This window comes from Juglans microcarpa x Juglans regia, chromosome 3S (assembly GCF_004785595.1).
Source record: "Juglans microcarpa x Juglans regia isolate MS1-56 chromosome 3S, Jm3101_v1.0, whole genome shotgun sequence".
Taxonomy (NCBI): Eukaryota; Viridiplantae; Streptophyta; class Magnoliopsida; order Fagales; family Juglandaceae; genus Juglans; species Juglans microcarpa x Juglans regia.
Genome location: NC_054599.1, coordinates 20,075,921 through 20,094,540, shown reverse-complemented (window position 1 = coordinate 20,094,540; position 18,620 = coordinate 20,075,921). Strand labels below are relative to the sequence as shown.

The following is an 18,620-nucleotide window of genomic DNA, read 5'->3' as shown; positions in this document are numbered from 1 at the left end:
TAGGAGATGTGTAGTCTAAATGATGCCACATCATGTGTGCAAAATGGTTGCTCCTAACAGTGACTTCTATCTATATTTATTCTATTGAAATATATTTCAAATTTTTTTCAAGAATTCTAACAATGCCCTTTCATTTTCACCTAATAGCCAAAGAATAAATATAGATAGAAGTTATTATTGAGAGCATCTATTTTATACACATGATGTGGCATCATCTAGATCACACATCTCTCTAAATGAGTATTAGTAATAATTAACTAAAAGTAACCATATAATGAGTATAAAGTATGCACTGCTACAATAACTTCTCTCTAAGATTACTCTAAAACCAAGGAGCTAAATGGATATTATATTATAGAATATATCCAATGAGAAGTCCTTCATATCTGCTCCTCCGCTGAAGGAAGCTCCTAATCAATGGCTTCCCAAATGGCCATTTTCACTCGAGCCCGTACTCTCATCAAGACCACCACCACCACCACCACCGTTATCGACTCCAGCCCCTTCTTCAAGACCATCTCGACCTTCACATTCCTCTCCCAGGAGCCCCAGCTCGCCGAGGCAACTCACTCCCAGCCAGCTGCAGCCTCAACTCCTCTGCCTCCCAACCCAGCCTCCGTAAGTCCTCTCTACAATGAGAACTGGCGGAACCCGATTCCCAATTCGTCCCTGACTCAGTCACCGATCCCCCTGGGGTTTCTCCATCAATCCCCGAGCTCTCGCTTCCAGGCCCTTTTCCAAATCCACGATGTCCAGAGCTTGATGAACGTCTTTAATGATTGGATGACCTCCCAGCGCTGGGACGACATGAAGCAACTCTTCGAGTTCTGGCTTCGGGCTCTCGACAAGGCCGGCAAGCCCAACAAGCCTGATGTCAATCTCTACAACCATTATTTGAGGTCCAACTTGATGACCGACGCCACGGCCGCCGAGTTGCTCGACCTCGTCGCCCAGATGGAGGACTATGCGGTCCTTCCCAACACGGCGTCTTTCAACTTGGTCCTCAAAGCCATGTACAAGGCCAAGGAGACTGTGGCCGCCACCAAATTGCTCGAACGGTTAGCCATTTACTCTTTCTTCTTCTTATTCTTCTTCTTCATAAATGTAGGACATGTTTGGAAGCTTTCTGTAGCATGTATGCTTATTTGGATGCATATTACTTTGAAAATGCTATGGCTTGTAGTGCTATTAAGCTGATAGGATTGCTCTTGTGCTTAAAAATGGAATACTGAGTCGTTCTGCTTCTATATGAAGTTCAAGTTTTAGTTTTTCATTTCCTTTTTCATTTTTACCCAATAAACAAATTCTCGACAACTGAATAAACATGGTTTTAAATCTTGGTTTTACTCTTCGGATTACATCACTGAAAAAGACCCATACTTCTACATAAATGGATCAAATTGCGAGCTTTGCAATTTCTATAATTGAATGTTCAGCTGCAGTCAATTCTGGATTAGGCGAGAAGGAAGAAGAAGAAACCATTCGTACTTACAAAAAAAAAAAAAGAGAAGAAGAAGAAATAAGAGAAAACACGCCTAGAACTCTTAGGAAATACTTCATTACTCTGGACCCAACTCAACCATGGAAATTCCCTGCAAATTTAAAAATGTTAAGTTTTAGCTTTTAGATGGGTTTGGTAATTTTATTCCATTGCGAATGATAATGATGCATCCGCTTAATATAAGTATATGAATACATTTAAAACGCAAGAGGGGTGGTGAAATACTAGTAAAATACTTCAAATCGTGCAAGACCTCCACTGAAGTTGCATGAAGGCATCATAGTACAAGTAAACAGCAGCAACACCATTTTGCTTTGAAAAAATCTATTCATTATCCATTTTCTCATCATCCCATGATCTGGCATTAGATGATAGGTTCACTAGTGAAATATAATAAATAGTCTCCAATTATCTAATGCCATATTATGGGATGATGAGAATTAGGATGACGAGTAGCATTACTCACTTGCTTTACACATTCAACAAGTAAAGGAACTAGTCATTATATTTTATGGAACTATTGGGCAACATATTTGGTTTTTGGGAAGAATCTTCAAGCTAAAATATTGCAGTAAGATCTTTTTTCTTTACAGTTGCCTGTTTGTGCATAATATCATGAGGAAATGCTTAGGTTTTTGTAGGCGTGTATGCATTAAATTTTTAATGGAGTACTTTGCTTATTGTTATTAGGATGATGCAGACAGGGAAAGATTCCCTGCCTGATGATGAGTCATATGACTTGGTTATTGGCATGCTGTTTTCGACGGATGAAATTGATGCTGCCTTGAAATATTTAGATGTGGCTTTAAAATCTGGCTATATGTTATCAATGAAGGTGTTTACAGAATGTGTGCGGAGCTGTGTTAATAAGAGCAGGCTTGATACGTTGGTTTCAATTATTGAGAGGTGCAAGGTACATGACTGAATGGATTACTACCTCAAATATTCTCTGTGTGGAGTTTCACTTTTCTCTTAGGTATCGTTTGGATTCGAAGATGAGTTGAGATGAGTTGAGATGGGTTGTAAATAGTAGTGAGATGAGTTGTGAATAATAATGAGATTTGTGAGTTAAAGTTGATGAATAATAATGAATAGTAGTAAGATGAGTTGAGATGAGTTGAGATGACTTGCGAATACAAACCAGGCCTTAATCTTTCTAATGTGTGGCTATTTCTATTGGTGTTTCCAGACAATGGATCAGAACAAAGCTCTTTGTCCTACCTGGAACTTGTGCAACTATATTTCAGAAATTGCCATGCAAGGAGATAATAGCAAGTTAGCATACTATGCACTGGAATTTATGGCCAAATGGATTGCTCGGGGTGAGAAAGTGAGGCCAGCTGTTCTGCTTTCTGTAGATGAAGGATTAGTTTTGTCGGCACTGGGAACTGCTGCTAGAACCTACAGCTCTTCTCTCCTGGATGCATCATGGGCAATCCTACGACGCTCTTTGTGTGAAATGAAGGCCCCTAACCCGGAATCTTACCTTGGGAAGATATATGCTCTCACATCACTGGGAAATCTGCAGAGGGCTTTTGGTACTCTAAATGAATTTGAGTCAACTTATGGTAATTCCAATAAAGAAGCAGAACAAGAAATGTTCTCTCCCTTTACCTCTCTACATCCATTGGTCGTGGCATGCTCAAAAAAGGGTTTTGAGACTTTGGACTCAGTATGTCTTTCTATCTGTGAAAGTTATCAAATAGCGATCTCCAATTATATATTGCTGGTCATGGACTGTTTATTAGTTTAAATTTTATTTACTAGCGGAATCCGGTTTCTATAAATCTAAATTTTTGTACCATTCTGAAGCTTATGCAAATTAAAGAACAAACCAATATGGTTGTTTTCTTTTCATCTAAAACCCTAGCAACACTAATGAGTCAAAAAAAAAAAAAAATGTACATATCCTCTCAACTTCCCTTCCTCTATATGCTTGTATGTTCGTTGTTATTTGCTTACATGAAATGAAACAAACTTTTTCTTGCCAAATATTTTTCACATGAGAAGAACATAAAGTGCTTGTATGCATAGCATCTTAATTATAGTCTTTCTCAGATATTTTCAGGTGTTCTGCTAGGTATGCATTGGTTCTAGTAAGGGGGTGTAAACAGGATGAACTTTGTGCTTCTCAGGCTTGGCTCAACTGGATTTCTAGCAGGCTTGAGCTTGGCTTGTGGAAAAATTTCAAAGCTCTAGCTCTGCTTGGCTCAACTTGATTAGGATAAGGTAGCCCAAGTAGAGCTTAAGCTCAAAATACTAATTTATGCTGCAGGGGGCATAAATTACTAATTGTGTTTCTGTAACATCAATTATGGACTTTCTCTTATATGCATCTTGTGTACTTGGACTATGCCTCTTTCTAAGTTTTAATAATTGTTTTTTACTTGTAAAAAAATCAGTTGTGGACAAAAAAAGGATGTAAATTAATATAGCTTCAAATTGTTATTTACAGTGGTTTAAGTTTGTTTTGCCTTGACTCTAATTCATTTTTCAATTTGTCAATATAATGCACATTCAAATTGTTATCTAGGATCATGCCATTGCACGCCAGGATTGATGCATCATCAGAATAGAATAGATCTCGTGTGCTTCCCCACTGGTGTTTATAGAATGCACATGTGGTTCATATTGACTAGGTATTAGGAGCTGAATCTTCTAGTTTGCTTAACTTATTCATTTGCAGCTTCTTTTTTATCTGTATTATTATATTCCACAGGTATATTTTCAACTGGAGAATTTGAGCCGTGGACATCCTCCCTACAAGTCTGTTGCTGCTTTAAATTGCATAATTTTAGGTTGTGCAAATATATGGGACCTTGATCGTGCCTACCAAACTTTTGAGGCAATCGGTTCTTCTTTTGGATTGACCCCTGATATTCATTCATACAACACTCTGATGTATGCATTTGGGAGACTCAAGAAGGTTGGATATTTGGAGGACTATGCCTCTCTCTCTCTCTCTCTCTCTCTCTCTCTCTCTCTCTCTCTCTCATACACACGCACAAATACCCGCTTTGCAACTGGTGCATCATACTCTTAACACTCCCCTCTTCATCTGCCTCCACCTAGTTTTGAGTCCATGGGTGAGGACATAGTAGCTAGTTGATCCAGGAGAAATTTGATGAGCATTTATGGTACTCATGCTATTCACTTCGGGTATTGGGGCTGATTAAGGGACTGGCCTAAACTTATATGTCCTTGGGGTCCATGTTTATGCACATCCATTGTAGATGGGCAACACACACATACAAGAACAAACTCCTTGCTGAGTAAATTTTCTAGTTCTTTTGCAGACATTCGAAGCCTCTAGAGTTTTTGAGCACTTGGTAAGTTTGGGTGTTCAACCAAATGCAATGTCATATTCATTGCTTGTTGATGCTCATCTCATCAACCGAGATCCAAAGGCTGCTCTCTCTGGGATCGACGAGATGGTACTGCATTTTTTTATTTGGTTTACGATCCAGTTTTTGTTTAAGTAATTTGGTCTGTCATCTCTGGAAAGAATTTAATGCTGTGTAATGAACCTATTGGGCAGGTAACTGCTGGATTTGTACCATCAAAAGAAATGCTTAAAAAGGTTAGAAGGAGATGTATTCGTGAGATGGACTATGAGAGTGATGACCAAGTGGATTCCCTGGCTAGAAAGTTCAAGATTCGAATGGGTACAGAGAATCGCAGGGACATGCTGTTCAATCTTGAGTACAACACCAATTTTTCCAGATAGGTAAATGGACGCAATTTGGGAGTACATACACTAAAGAATGGAAAGTAGTTATTCTTGTTTCCCAAACCAGTTCTGCTGACAAAGCTGGGTTGTTTATCATTTAGGCATTTCTTAAATATATGGTTTAAAGTGAGGCATAGAAATCAGATGGTCTGATATTGTGACAAGTTCGACTGTTCAGAAGATCATATCTGATACTGAAATTGTCTGGCACTTTCAATTCAGTTTTAAAGTTTGCCCTTGACCAATAATTGTCTTGAATCTATTCCATCTTGGCATAAAAGATAGTTGCTACTCGCTCTTCATCTCTAACATATGCTTGGAACATTAAATGCATATTAAACATTGGCAATGCATATGCTCATTAGTGATTATTTTCTTCTTGCAGGCCTGGCTCTCTTTGGTCCAGGAAATCTCACTCCTGAAAATTAGATCACCAGATTCACAAGTATTTTTTCTAGCTTCTCTCAGAGAGATTTCATCCTCTGTAAATTATCAGATAGGACTCAAAAATTTGAGTCCTGGCTGGATGCGTTAGAATCAGAGCCTCCTAAAGGCGTATTTATACTTCTTTCACCTTATTCCTGTATTCTCTCCATGCTTTCTGAGGAAAACTAGAGGGCAATGACTTTCTAAGCGAGAAAAGGTTGGAATCAAGAATTCTAGGGGAAACCCAGTTATTCAAGATATCTAGAGTGTAGGCTTTTCCATTTCCCTGTCAATACTCTGGCTTTTTATGTCATTGGAGTGCAATAACTGAGTGATAATAACTTGCTTGATTGTTGGGACTGACTTCTGTTATCCTATGTCCAGAAATAAAAGAGTAATGCTAGATACAGTCCTAGTCATACAAATTGTGCGCACTCCATATGAAAAAAGTGGGATTCGTAATTAAAAATAATAATTTTATCACATGGGTCTCAAATTTTTTTATTTTTATCAAAGGGAGTATGCGAGATTTATACATCCTAGAGTGCAAATATTATTTTTCATATATATATATATTTATATATAGACAGTTTTTAGCAGCCGTCTGTGTGGGAGACTACTGTATTTTGTATGTATTTTGTATGAGGTAAAGGGTTTAGGATACCCAAAAAGAATTAAACAGTTTTTCGAATTTGTGATCAAAATATAGAAAATGATATATAAAATCCACTTTCCTTCTTCGTATATTATTTTTTTTCGATTTATAAAAATCTAAAATATATAAAAGTTTCAAAAATTATATCAAAAAAGAAAAAAAAATTACAAAGTGGGCTCCCCCTTTTTGATTTTTGTCTCCTCAATAAAGCATTAATAGTAATGCCATGCCGTTAAAGCATTATTAGTTCGTCTCCTTGTCGCTCTCGTCATCATCTGGTGCGTCCCTACTATAAATTGGATGATGTTTGGTGTATTTTTCCTCCTTTTTTCGACATCATTCATGCCTCAACTCAAAGAAAGGTAACCAACGGTACAACCTTGTCCATGATTCCTTCTCCACTCGCCAAAAGGTGTTTTTCCTTTCCTTATATTCCTTACTATTAAGGTTTGGTTTTCAAATTTTAAAATAAAAATAATATTATAAATTTATATTATAATAATATTTTATTCAATTTTTAACAAAATATATAATCTCATCTCATCTGAACTGCGTAACCAAACGAGATGTGATTTGTCAAAATAAAAATAATATAAAAAAATATATTCCTGACACTTTAACTGTAAGAGTATGGTTTTATTATTTTCTAATTTGATATGACTTGTGTCTTTGAGTATTTTAAATTTAAGGCCAATGGTTCTATATGTAAATAAATGATAAAAAAAAACATTGATATGGATTGATGTTTGGTGCTCCCGCTTCGTCGGTCGAGAGTCCCACTACTTCCACGCCACGCAACATCACGATATGGGACTTACGGCGGTTGGAGTAGAGTAGTCTATCCATTATTAGTTTAGTAAAAATAAAACAAAAAAAATAAAAATAAAAATAAAAAATTTTAAAAAATAAAAATAAACGTTTTGTATAGGATAATGAGTAGTAAAATTCTATTTTAATGTAGATATTAATGTGGAAAGATAAATATTCAGTTTTTTTTTTATCATTTATTTGATAGAAAGGATCATAGGTTTCGAATTTAGCATACCCAAAAAGTGCAAAATAAAAATAACACTAGTTTTAGTTTATGCGTTATGGGCCATGAACTCAAACGTGAACTTTTGGCCCATTACGGGCCCATGCAAAGTCCATCAGCCCATTATGTCCGCCCAAGACCAACCACATTGCCAGCGCGAGTTCGTTCTCCGCATCGGAATCCCGTTGGATCAAACGCCGAAACCCTAACGAAGAAAGACCTGAACAAAATGCTTTCGTTTTCTGGTTAATCCAAAAAGTATCGGAAGCATTATCCCCTCAACAAGACCGTTGCTTTTTCTGAGTGTGCGTATATATATATATATACACATATATAAATGGACATGGACAGTGGAGGCAAAGGAAGAGACGAGGAACAAGACGGCATGTCCGTTCATTCTCCTTGCAAAGCTCCCCTTTCCTCTGCTTCTTCTCTCCCCAAGGCATTTATCTCTCTATCTCGATCGATATGTATGTATATGTATATGCGCTGCAAATTGGATGTGATTTTAATTAACTTTATCCTTAATTAGGAGGAATCACAGGTCGAGTTGGAGCTTAGATTGTTGGAAGCGCTGGAAATTTATCCCCCGGTTAAACTACAAGGCAGGTTTATCAATCCTTTCGAATTTTCAATTTTTGTATTATTTATACCCCTTTCTCTGTGTATTTTCATTTCCAGCTGAATGGTTATTTGTTTTTCAGCTCCTCCATTTAGAAACGAATTGCGCTGTGCTTGACAATGGCATAAAATAAGAACGCACATACATATATATGTATGTATGTATTTTGCATGATGTGGTTTTGAGTACAATGACGTGAATGAAAACATTCCGTGACCATCTCACATTACTTGAGATAGTTAAAGAATTCAACTGTATAACGAACTTTGCATACACTGAAATGTCCTTCGCAACTAATGCACGTTATCTGCTTGTACTTTGTGTTACTCTGATAGTGAGGATTCTGGTGGTCTCCATTGAGTTCCGAGCCAAAATCATAGTATACTTTTAATTTTTAATTTATGGCAAAAAAAAGTTTGCCGTTACTGAAAAATAAAATTTTCACGTTCAACCTTTCAGCAGCTTGAATATTTCCATGGTGATGGGTTTAACTTATAAAAAAAGTAATATTTTTTATATGTATGTGATACTTCCCTATAGAAACCAGAGAATGAGGGGTATGTATATAAGGCTTCCTAACCCCTAGGTGTTGATTCAAGTGGTAAAGGCTTTGGGCTTGGGGGTATGCTCCCCCTAGGTCCAAGGTTCAAATCCCCTTGGGTGCAAACAATCTCTAGGGGCCATTGGACTAGGGGATTTTTCCCTTGAATTACCCGAGGTGCACTTGTGGGAAACTCCTTGCCGAGAGCCTGTGCACCCCCGGGATTAGTCGGGATGCTGTTCTGGACACCCGGTGCCAATAAAATATATATATATATATATATATATATATATATAAGGCTTCCTGTGAGAAACGAGGGAATGATTGAAAAACATTGTTTTCCAGTTCAAAATTTCATCAATCTTGCTGTCTCCATGTATTGCAGATTTCTCTGATATAAATAGATTGAAGCTTGACATGTAGAAAATCAACAATTTTTTGTACGACACTGAGAATTTCATATTGTATCAAATGCTCAAGCAGTAAATTTTCCTCCTTTGCTGAGCTGCAGCTTTTGTAAATGATAATAAAGAAAAAGAGAGATCATAATTACAAGTATTGGATTCCACTTTTTTTGGAATTACATCATGAGTACCCACAAACTGTCAGTAGAGCCTGGTATATATAGTCTGATCACTTAAGTCAATTGAAGAGGAACTATAATAAGCATTACTTTCATATTGTAGAGAAAATATGTTTGTTTATCGAGCAAAACAATTATTGTAATTAAAATTTGACTATAGCATTTAGTTATTATTTTGAGATGGATGAGCACTCAACAAATTGTTCCCATGCAGGAATACATCGCCACTTTGTCCTCTATGGTTTGATGGAATTTCTTCAGAAAAGGTTTGTTCCATTGAATAAATTTCTTTTGTTCGTTTCTATCCCAAGGTTTTGGAGCATAGATTTTGGTAAACCTTCATTTTCTGGTACATTCTCTTACAATATGTACATTAATGTGACAGCTTTGACCGACGCTTTTCTTCTGATGAGGTGCTGCAGTTGCTGGATCGCTTTTACAACTTAGAAATGCTGGTATTTAAGTAGTTTAAGTGATACATATCTTTTTCTTTCCCTCTACTCGAATCAAATGCCATAGGCCCACATAGCTCATCTCTATGTGCTATAATAAATTGAGGAATCTTTCTCAATTTTTAAGTTTCTGTTCCATTCTTCTTTTTCTGTTTGAATTTCTGTAATTTCTACGATTGAATATAGGAAGATGATGAATGGGATCCCATATTGCTTGGGAGGGAAAAGTTTTTGCCTGTTATAATAATTCCAAGGGGCTCCAATTGTAACTTTGACTGGTCCTTTTTGTAGTATAGGCCCAAATGTGGCTTGGGCCTTCTTTGGAATGTTACAATTTCTAAGCCTCATGTAAATTGAAAACTGTTTCATTTGTTTAATCAAGTTTTATAGCTCACTTGTTGCATATATTAAAATTCCTTTATTTTTTGGTTTAATGGGATTTTGGGTATCTGTGAATTTGTGCATTGCAATGCCTGATGACCAAAGTGATGTTTCATAAAATAAAGTGTAGCTCAGCCGAGGGTGTACGCATACATAAGCAAAGGTTCAGAATAGTAAGATGCTAGATGAAAACATCGAAATGATAGAGTTTCACCCCGCCCCCTTTTCTTCTATCTGAAAGTGAAAAAACAAAAACCAAAGGGAGACAAGTTTGATGTGTGTTTCTGCTGCTTACGCCTTGGACATCATGCATGTTTTTTTTCCTTTTGAGAGCTGATTTATTTTGACATGCTGATCTTCCTGTGTGTGCGTTTTTCAATTTCAGAAACCAGATGACGAGGAGATGGAAATCCTGAATCACGAGGAAGATTTTTGCTTGCCCCAAAGTTTTTTCATCAAGGAAGAATCATAACTGCCAATTTTGGTATATGTACATGTTTTGTTTAAACTTGTTTGTTTAGCATATGGTGGTACATGATCGCTGTATCCTTTACCCCTCCCTTCTTTTGGGGGGCTAGATTGTGTAGTGGTTGCTTTCTCTAACTTCCATTTCCATCTCTCTCTCGTTATCTTTAGGCGCAGACTTGATGGGAGATCGATGTTGCTTTTAGAAGGTTTAATGTGATATATTCCTTTTGAGTTGCCTCTCGAAGTATGGTTTTTGTAAACTTTTCCAACATCTAAATTAGGCAAAAGAGTATATATTCCTCAAATGAAACTATAGTTGGTTTAAAATGTAGACGACTTGATTTCGTCCTTCTGATGCGTTGTGCAGTCGCATTTTGTCCTCACGAATTATCCCAAATTTCAAAATACAAATTCCTTGGTTAGTGATCCCTGATTGCGCATCTTTCCATTTTTATTTTTATTTTTTGTTTAAATTACTTTCTACAATTTAAAGAGAGAGATAATCTTTTAGACTCTTGAGCGCCACTAAATATTGCAATTTGGTAATTTGGGCCTAAAAAGAAATACAATAGGTGTATAATGCTGGATCTTCTCTAATTGTAATTCAAATCGTAAAAAGTGTCGGAGTATGAAAATGTAGAGATTTTAAATCAAAATAAAACGATAAAGAAATAAAAAACTTGGAAACCAACTGCTATCCTGACATGTGATTGGTATTGGGCCATGAGAAACAATTCCACAAGGCTCAAGCAGTCAATACCGGCGAGATCTCAAGGACTGACCTTATTGGAAGTTTCAAGTTTCATCCCGGTCCGAGCATTGACACCTCGAACACGGTGTAGAAATTTCCGACGAGAGGACCGGCGGCATTGCAAGACTCGGAATCAATTTTGTGGGTTCAAATCACATTTTCGAGTTTTTTATATTCATTATCATTCGACTAATATAAATGCTTGCTTAAAAAACAGGAGAGAATGAGTAAAAGAAGGAAGATTTTCAAAAGAAAGAAAAGCACAGAAAAATAAAAATAAAAATAAATATCCATTGCTTAAATAACACGCCTCGATGAAAAGCCAAAATAAGAGGAAAGATAAAAAAGAAAATTAATTGAAAAATAAAAAAGTCGGAGAACTGATTGATCTTTATGGCTTTGATTGTGGCCAAAAAGATCAACAAAATTTATAATATGTCCAAATTGCATAGTCCAATCCTCTTGCGAGAAAACCAAAGAAGCCGCCACCCTTACGAAGCAGAATGATTGATATATTATCCAGCTACTATGTCTCTCTCAGGTGCCTTCCACCCCGTCAATGCTGCAAAATAGTTTAAACCAGAGTTTTTTAGTAACAGCAATGGCAATCAGTATTTTGGTTAAAAGTTGTGTATATACAAGGAATCATGCAACCACTTGCCTCAGCTTCAGTAGGTTTGGACTCTTCGCCTTTGAGGTTGTCTTCACCTGCATGAGAGCATTTACAAGTTAAAATTTAAACATGAGAGAGTTTCATGCATTTTGCTAATGGGTGGGTCTATTATACCTCCATCTTCAGGCAAATCAGAGGTCCAAAGAGTGAGGTTGTCTCTCAACAACTGCATGATTAGGGTACTGTCCTTGTATGATTCCTCACTCAAGGTGTCCAGCTCTGCAATTGCCTCATCAAAAGCTTGCTTGGCCAAATGGCAGGCCCTGCAAGTTTCAGTAACAACATCGATCATGACTTAACTAGCATGTAAATCTTTCGAATTCACGGAACAGATGACCAAGGAAAAAACATGATACCTCTCAGGAGAATTCATTATCTCATAGTAGAAGACAGAGAAATTGAGAGCAAGGCCAAGACGAATTGGATGGGTTGATGGAAGATCGGTGTTTGCAGTGGCTGAAGCAGCCTAACAAACATATGGCAGGGGGGAAGATCAAGTTACCAGAAATAAAGAATAATACATGAAAGTTTATTGATTGGCCATTGGTAGAAATGTAAGTTATGTCAAATGAACATGCCTCGTATCCCTTCAATGACTCTTCAGCTGCCTCTTTTCTTTCCTGGTCAGTCTTGAACTCGGCAAGATAGCGATAATAGTCACCTTTCCTGCATTCATGCATACACATCAAACAAAAAACAATTTAACATTAAAAAAGCATAGATAATGGGAAGAATTTATAAATTACTTCATTCCATGACTCAGCCACATCTTTGACCACTGGAATAGAGGATGAATCAGAATCTACATGATTTCATGTAGACCACCACAATGGAGGAAGAAACAGTCACATATAATCTTATCACACAACTATTCTCCTGGTGGTAATCCTTTGGAAGACATTCTCTTATAATCACATCGAATAAATATATAAAGACTATCAATAAAGTAAAATGAATGAGCATAAAACTAAATAATTTCTTGAATTTCTACATGAGTTTTTTTATCAAGCAAGTGGCAAAATGAAGGAACATACCCTAAAAGTAACGTGACTCACATTTTGTAGTAAAAAACCGTGGCTTCTCCTGAAGTGGAAGAGGGAATCAGGTGCTTGTCAATGATAGCAAGAATGTCGCTGCAAATCTTGCAGAGCTCCTCCTCAACCTTCTGGCGGTAACTCTTAATAAGTTTAACGTTGTGCTCATTTCCCTTCGACTCCTCCTTTTGCTCGATGGATGACATAATGCGCCACGAAGCACGGCGAGCACCAATGACATTTTTGTATCCCACAGATAGGAGATTCCTCTCCTCCACAGTCAGCTCGAGATCAAGTTTTGCAACCTTTTTCATACACTCGACCATTTCTGTGCCATCATCCAAATATGAAATTTCAGACAGAGATCACTCCTGTAATGTAACTGGAGAACAGTTTCCAATTTTAAATATCCCTTCCAATTGAATAAGGAAATACCTTTTAATGTTCTACCTATCATGGTGATGTACATAGTACTAAATCTGGCAGTATCCAAAATTTTGACAAAGAATAAGTAGAATGAGCCAGAAGAACAAAGGCAGGTGAATTTCATTTTAAGTGTATTACATAACAGCTACCAAACATTCGAAAGGAAGCTATACACTTATTAAAAGCCACAGGATAAACCTAATTATTTCATCAAAAATATATTAAAATAAGCAGCCGCATTATGTATACAGACCTTAATTAACCCGATCTTTACTCATTTACATGTCATTATGGCCAAGTACGTGTATTGTCAACCGCATCAGATATGAAAAAAGTATTGTGATCAGAATTTATATATCTATACATATAAGGGAGTTAAATGCCCAAAATTAGTTTAGATTTTGATGGGCTTAATGTTCATGATTTCCTTGTATCTATTTCTCCTTCCTAGCTAGATATTTTCTCTTGTATAGATCCAGTGTAGTTGGCTAAACCTATTGATAATAATAAATTTTTACTTATAAAAAAAAGGTGGTTTGCTTCTTCTTTAAGCATTATTGTTCTTTTTGCCTTTCCCCCTTCCTTTCTTGTATGAAGAATGGTGGGCACTGAGAGAAAGGTATACCAGGAACCAAATACTTTTGTTGTCTTCGTCTTCCCGGATAACTGACCAAAACAATTAGTGCAAGAATAATACGGTAACAATGTCAATCAATAGTGTCGGTTTTTGGCACTGCGGAAAAACACAAGAAACTTCGACTAATGTGCCAATTTTCTCCTAACCGACCAATCTGATACGGTGACATCACCACGGATTCTATGGGGTCTCAAATCAACAAAACACGACAAAAAAAAATTTAATTCTTCCATCGACAAACCGATCTGATGAATTGCAGTAATGTAAAACAGCAGAAAACAAAACACAACACTTGGGTTCATCGCCAGCATCTCCAGACATATTTCCAAACAGTCAAGACATTCTCGCATTACTATATAGAAAAAAGAAATCCCGTTTCCACGGGCACACAGATAATTTTATACCATTAAGAAGGCGAATCATAATGCCGATGCATTACACAAATGGATCCAGAGAAACAAATAAATGAACAAGTAAAGAAATATATATATATATATATTTTTTAAATAGAAGTTGAATAGAAAGAGAGAGAGAGAGAAAAGAGAACCTTCATAACGCTCGGCCTGTTCGGCGAGCTTGGCCAAATAAACCTGGGTCTCTCTCTCCTTTTCCGTAGACATTTTTGCTCTTCTCGGAGAGAGATCAAAGCAAGATGAAAGCAAAGAAAGCAGAAAGCGAGAAGCAGCGGAGGTTTCGGCTCAGGGAAAATGAGAGTCAAGAGAAAATAACGAAATGAGAAGCTCCGACTGGGAGGGGGGAGGGGGCTTATATAGTGAGGAAGTTAAGGTAGATGTTAAAGATCGAGCAAGTTTTGGGGTAGGAAGACCGGATCCGGACCGTTAGTTGGGCGGAGGGCAGGACTCTAGGGATTTTGAAAGAGGAAGCGCGCGACTCGTGAGATTTTGTTGGGTGTGTAACTGCTGTTCGACTTCATTCTAATAAAAATTCTATTTTTAAGATTTATATATTTTAAAAGAAAAAATTTATACGTCATCCTTACGTCACACATTATATATAATTTTTTTCTTCTCTTAGAGCATTCTCATTGAATTAGTTAAAAGCTAAATCCAAAGAAAATTTAGCTATTAAGTCATAAAATGGATCACATTGGAATAACTATATTCTAAATATTTAGAATATAGCTACAGTAACATTTAAATTAATTTCCAAATTTGAAACATACTATTCATTCATCAAATCCCTTTTATATTATTTATTTCTCTCTCCCGAAGTCTCCATCACACTACGATGGCCTCGAGTTCCCTTTCCCACGGTTTTCTTCATTCCCTCGCAAAACCGAGACACCCTTCGCCTAGACCCCGAGTATTTCATCTTCGACCATAGAGATCCACCACCACACCACGTCTCGTCGGCAACAACGGCACAGCACCACTGCGCCACCGCATTTCTACTCTCGACAGAAACGACCAAAACCCTTATTTCTCTTGCCGATCTGCTTTGCCGAAGCTAAGGTAACCTCTTTCCATGTATAAGATTCGATTCTCTTAATGATCCCTACCTTTATTCCGCACCTCGTCGTCCCTCGCATTCCTCTTTTCCAAACCCTAATCTTTGATTGTGGATGGATTTAGCTGTTTGTATATTTTGAATTCTGTCTCTGTTTATGATTGAGGGGTTGGATGTAAATTTGTTTCCATGAAGATTACACATCTGTTTGTGTATTGCGAGAAAAATAAAAAATTTATAGAAATCTGTTTGTGTAAAACTTCGCTACTCTGTTTCCGTTTGTGTATACAAAGAAAAAGCAAAAATTTTTATAGAATTTTAAATGTGTATATTTCTCTACTCTGTTTTCGTGAGGATTGCACAAAATTTATACAAGACCTGTTGTAATAGAATAGCAACAATTTAAATTTCAAGTTTATATTTGAATAAACTACAACTACGATAGTTTCTCTATTTTGAAATTTGAAGTTTGTGGTATTTCTTTACGGTAAACTTGCTTGTTTGGTTGCTATTGCATTGCATAGCATGCTACCTCTAGGTTAGAAGAAGAAGAAAAGAAGAAAAAAAAAAAAAAAAAGACCAGATTCTTCCATCCATTGTGCTGATTTTAGTGTAAATGGATGGAGGAATATTTGATAGATTACACATGCAACTACTAGTTTGATAGATTATGAAAATAGAATATTTCCTTGTTGACTACCAATTGTTAGTGCATGTTGACTACTTTCAAACACTTCAAAAGGAAGTTTATAAAGAAATGAAGAATAGATCTATATCCACATCCACATCTCTCTCCACACCTTTTGGAGGAAAGTAACTCATGTTGTTGGTATCTTTTTTTGTGTGCTGATTTTAGTGTAAATGTAGAAGAAGGTAGTAGACCTTTATTGTGCTGATTTTAGTGGTTGTCTAGTCACATATGCTGAAAATATGTTACAGGGCAGCCACTATGTGACTGGACAGCCACATAGTAGATGACTCTTTTGTGCTCCTTTTGCGGATGATTGACATAGATGTATTTTGTGGAAATACAAAGTCCTACCAATGTATTTTGTAGATAAGACCTAAATGTATTTTGTTAGAATGTGAATAAGACCTGAATATATTTTGTGGGAATGTAGTTAAGACCTGAATGTATTTTGTGTTTTGTGGATGAAGCTGTATTTAATATTTGAAGTTGTACAGATAAAGAGATCTTCTATACTTTGCTCGAAATGAAGAAGTTGTACAAACATGAAAGGAAAAAAAAAACCAAAAGAATAAAAATAAAAAACCATTATTTCTTTTCTACAAACCTGAAAATTAAAAATTAAAAAATTTAAAGAAAAAAAAAATCGGACAGAAGCTCTACAAACCTAATCAAAGAGTACTGATACATCTAATAAACACAGCTTAGAAAATAGAGTAGATATGGTTGTTTGATAGAAGAAAGTTTGGTAAGAGAAGATGGTTGGATGAAAAATTTAATACATATGATTATTAGATAGAAGAAAGTTTGGTAAAAAACTATATGGTAGAATAGAATTTGGTAAAAAAAAAATATAGTTGGATGAGAAATATTGGATTGGTTTGTAAATTAAGACATTTATATAGAATTTTAGATAAGTTTAATTAGACGTTTGTGGTTATAGCATTAAATGACAATTGAAAAAATATAATTTTTTTAACCCATAATTTAATTAGAATATGATTACTAATTAATATATAATATTATGAATAATAAAATATGATAAAATAAAATATTTTCATAATTAAAAAAATTAAAATATTTTTGAAATTATTAATTACTCATGAATAAATGGCTATTACAATGTAGAGATTTCATGTGAATAGCCAAAGCCAAATTTATCTTTTATTATTTTATTATCATATAATGAAAAAATGGCTATTCCAATGTGGAGACTTATGTGAATAGAATAGCTAAAAGCTAAATTCATCTTACATTCATAAAAAAATGTACTTTAACTTTAACTAATCCAATGAGAGTGCTCTTACCAATGTATAAAAATGCTAGAGTCACTGAATGTTGGGTCCCGACAATTTTTTTTTTTTTTTTTTTTACTTAGTGATTAAAGAAGTATTTTTTAGTGATGTTGTGATTTTTTTTAAAATATGTTTAAGAATATAAAAAGAAATGAATGAAAAAAATAAAAATAAAATAAAAAATATTTTTGTTCTTATCGGGATGGCTCTTGTGCTACATCATAGTATATGGATGATAAGTAGAAAAATTCAATTAGTTTAGGAACAATAAAACTAAAAAAAAAAATTAAAAAAATGTGTTGTATGGTGTAAGGATGATGAATAATAAAATTTAATTTAAAATTATTTTTTCAGACGTATTAAAAGTGTTACTACAAGATTAATTAATAATTATTTAATTAGAAAAAAAAAAGTAATTTGATTACAAGAGATAAATAATTCGACTTGCTCAATTATCTATCATGGGCTTCATTTGCTTTTGTAGATAAAATGAGATGAGTTGAGATAAAAGTTGAAAGTTAAATAAAATATTGTTAGAATATATTTTTTTAATATTATTTTTGTTTTAAGATTTGAAAAAGTTGAATTATTTATTTTATTTTGTGTGAAAATTTAAAAAAATTGTAATAATTAGATAAAATGAGATAAAAATTTTATAAAAGGGAACGATAGCTTAATGTTTTGAATTCATAGTATGCAGAAGATATTATATTTGCTAATTCAAATTGAAGGGTGGGTTCGAAGAAGGTGTACGAGAAGAAGACAAGGATTTATTCAATTACATAATGGATGTTTGTTTTTTTTTTTTTTTTTTGTCAAATCGAATTGTTTGCTTCATTGGTATGGGAGCTAACGCAGTAAAGGGACTCGGAATTGTTGTCTTTCTTTCTTCTTTACCATTGTGCGGGGATGGGGAGATGTAGGGACTTAGGGGGTGCACAGAGACAAATCTTGTGCCCAAAGAAGTTATAGACAGTTGCTTGGCCTATGTATAAAGTTACAAAACAGTGAAAGAAATGCAAACTAATATCCAAGAGAAATTATATTTGTAACTGTAGATCGAAAAAAAAAATTAATTTTTTAACTGTAAATCCTACTCTTTTTTAAAATGAATGAATAATGTTTACACAAACCATGATTGTATGTAGTATTAATCAATCTCCAAAGAAAAGCTCTTCAACTTGAAACTCTCTCCTAGCAGAAAGTTTAAGCTTTAACTTTGATGGTGTTGTGTTTCAATATTCTAAAATGGGGGGA

General features: G+C 35.3%; 3 protein-coding genes across 4 annotated transcripts; 2 read left to right on the top strand and 1 right to left on the bottom strand.

Moving 5' to 3' along the window:
* Positions 1-326: 326 nt before the first annotated feature.
* LOC121258285 (pentatricopeptide repeat-containing protein At1g26460, mitochondrial-like) lies at positions 327-6,038 on the top strand. Its single transcript, XM_041159748.1, has 7 exons — positions 327-1,058; positions 2,192-2,414; positions 2,691-3,173; positions 4,221-4,427; positions 4,798-4,935; positions 5,040-5,228; positions 5,617-6,038. The coding sequence occupies exons 1-6, from the start codon at positions 418-420 to the stop codon at positions 5,226-5,228; spliced, it is 1,881 nt and encodes a 626-aa protein (XP_041015682.1). The 5' UTR covers positions 327-417; the 3' UTR covers positions 5,617-6,038.
* Positions 6,039-7,524: 1,486 nt separating this feature from the next.
* Positions 7,525-10,694, top strand: LOC121256896. Of its 2 annotated transcripts, none has more exons than XM_041157688.1 (6): positions 7,525-7,787; positions 7,878-7,950; positions 9,306-9,357; positions 9,477-9,504; positions 10,310-10,408; positions 10,561-10,694. In XM_041157688.1, exons 1-5 carry the CDS (start codon positions 7,683-7,685, stop codon positions 10,394-10,396), a joined length of 345 nt encoding a protein of 114 aa, XP_041013622.1. In that variant the 5' UTR covers positions 7,525-7,682; the 3' UTR covers positions 10,397-10,408; positions 10,561-10,694. The 2 variants fall into 2 exon arrangements, with proteins under 2 accessions (XP_041013622.1, XP_041013621.1); XM_041157687.1 differs by having other exon boundaries at positions 9,477-9,546.
* Positions 10,695-11,658: 964 nt separating this feature from the next.
* On the bottom strand, positions 11,659-14,586 carry LOC121258767 (14-3-3-like protein GF14 iota). The gene is made up of 7 exons (XM_041160304.1): positions 14,461-14,586; positions 12,872-13,178; positions 12,395-12,482; positions 12,173-12,282; positions 11,931-12,079; positions 11,801-11,851; positions 11,659-11,705 (listed from the first exon to the last, which is right to left on the bottom strand). Exons 1-7 carry the CDS (start codon positions 14,531-14,533, stop codon positions 11,659-11,661), a joined length of 825 nt encoding a protein of 274 aa, XP_041016238.1. The 5' UTR covers positions 14,534-14,586.
* Positions 14,587-18,620: the final 4,034 nt, after the last annotated feature.

Bases quoted from the DNA above. Each gene is read 5' to 3' on its own strand.
- LOC121258285 (XM_041159748.1), top strand. From the start codon at position 418: ATGGCTTCCCAAATGGCCATTTTCACTCGAGCCCGTACTCTCATCAAG. The intron at 2,415-2,690 runs GTACATGACTGA...TGGTGTTTCCAG, and splicing joins CAATTATTGAGAGGTGCAAG to ACAATGGATCAGAACAAAGC. The intron at 4,936-5,039 runs GTACTGCATTTT...CCTATTGGGCAG, and splicing joins TCTCTGGGATCGACGAGATG to GTAACTGCTGGATTTGTACC.
- LOC121256896 (XM_041157687.1), top strand. From the start codon at position 7,683: ATGGACATGGACAGTGGAGGCAAAGGAAGAGACGAGGAACAAGACGGC. The intron at 7,788-7,877 runs GCATTTATCTCT...ATCCTTAATTAG, and splicing joins CTGCTTCTTCTCTCCCCAAG to GAGGAATCACAGGTCGAGTT. The intron at 9,358-9,476 runs GTTTGTTCCATT...TTAATGTGACAG, and splicing joins ATGGAATTTCTTCAGAAAAG to CTTTGACCGACGCTTTTCTT.
- LOC121258767 (XM_041160304.1), bottom strand. From the start codon at position 14,533: ATGTCTACGGAAAAGGAGAGAGAGACCCAGGTTTATTTGGCCAAGCTC. The intron at 12,483-12,871 runs GTGAGTCACGTT...GCATGAATGCAG, and splicing joins ACGGTTTTTTACTACAAAAT to GAAAGGTGACTATTATCGCT. The intron at 11,706-11,800 runs GTGGTTGCATGA...ACTATTTTGCAG, and splicing joins ACCTACTGAAGCTGAGGCAA to CATTGACGGGGTGGAAGGCA.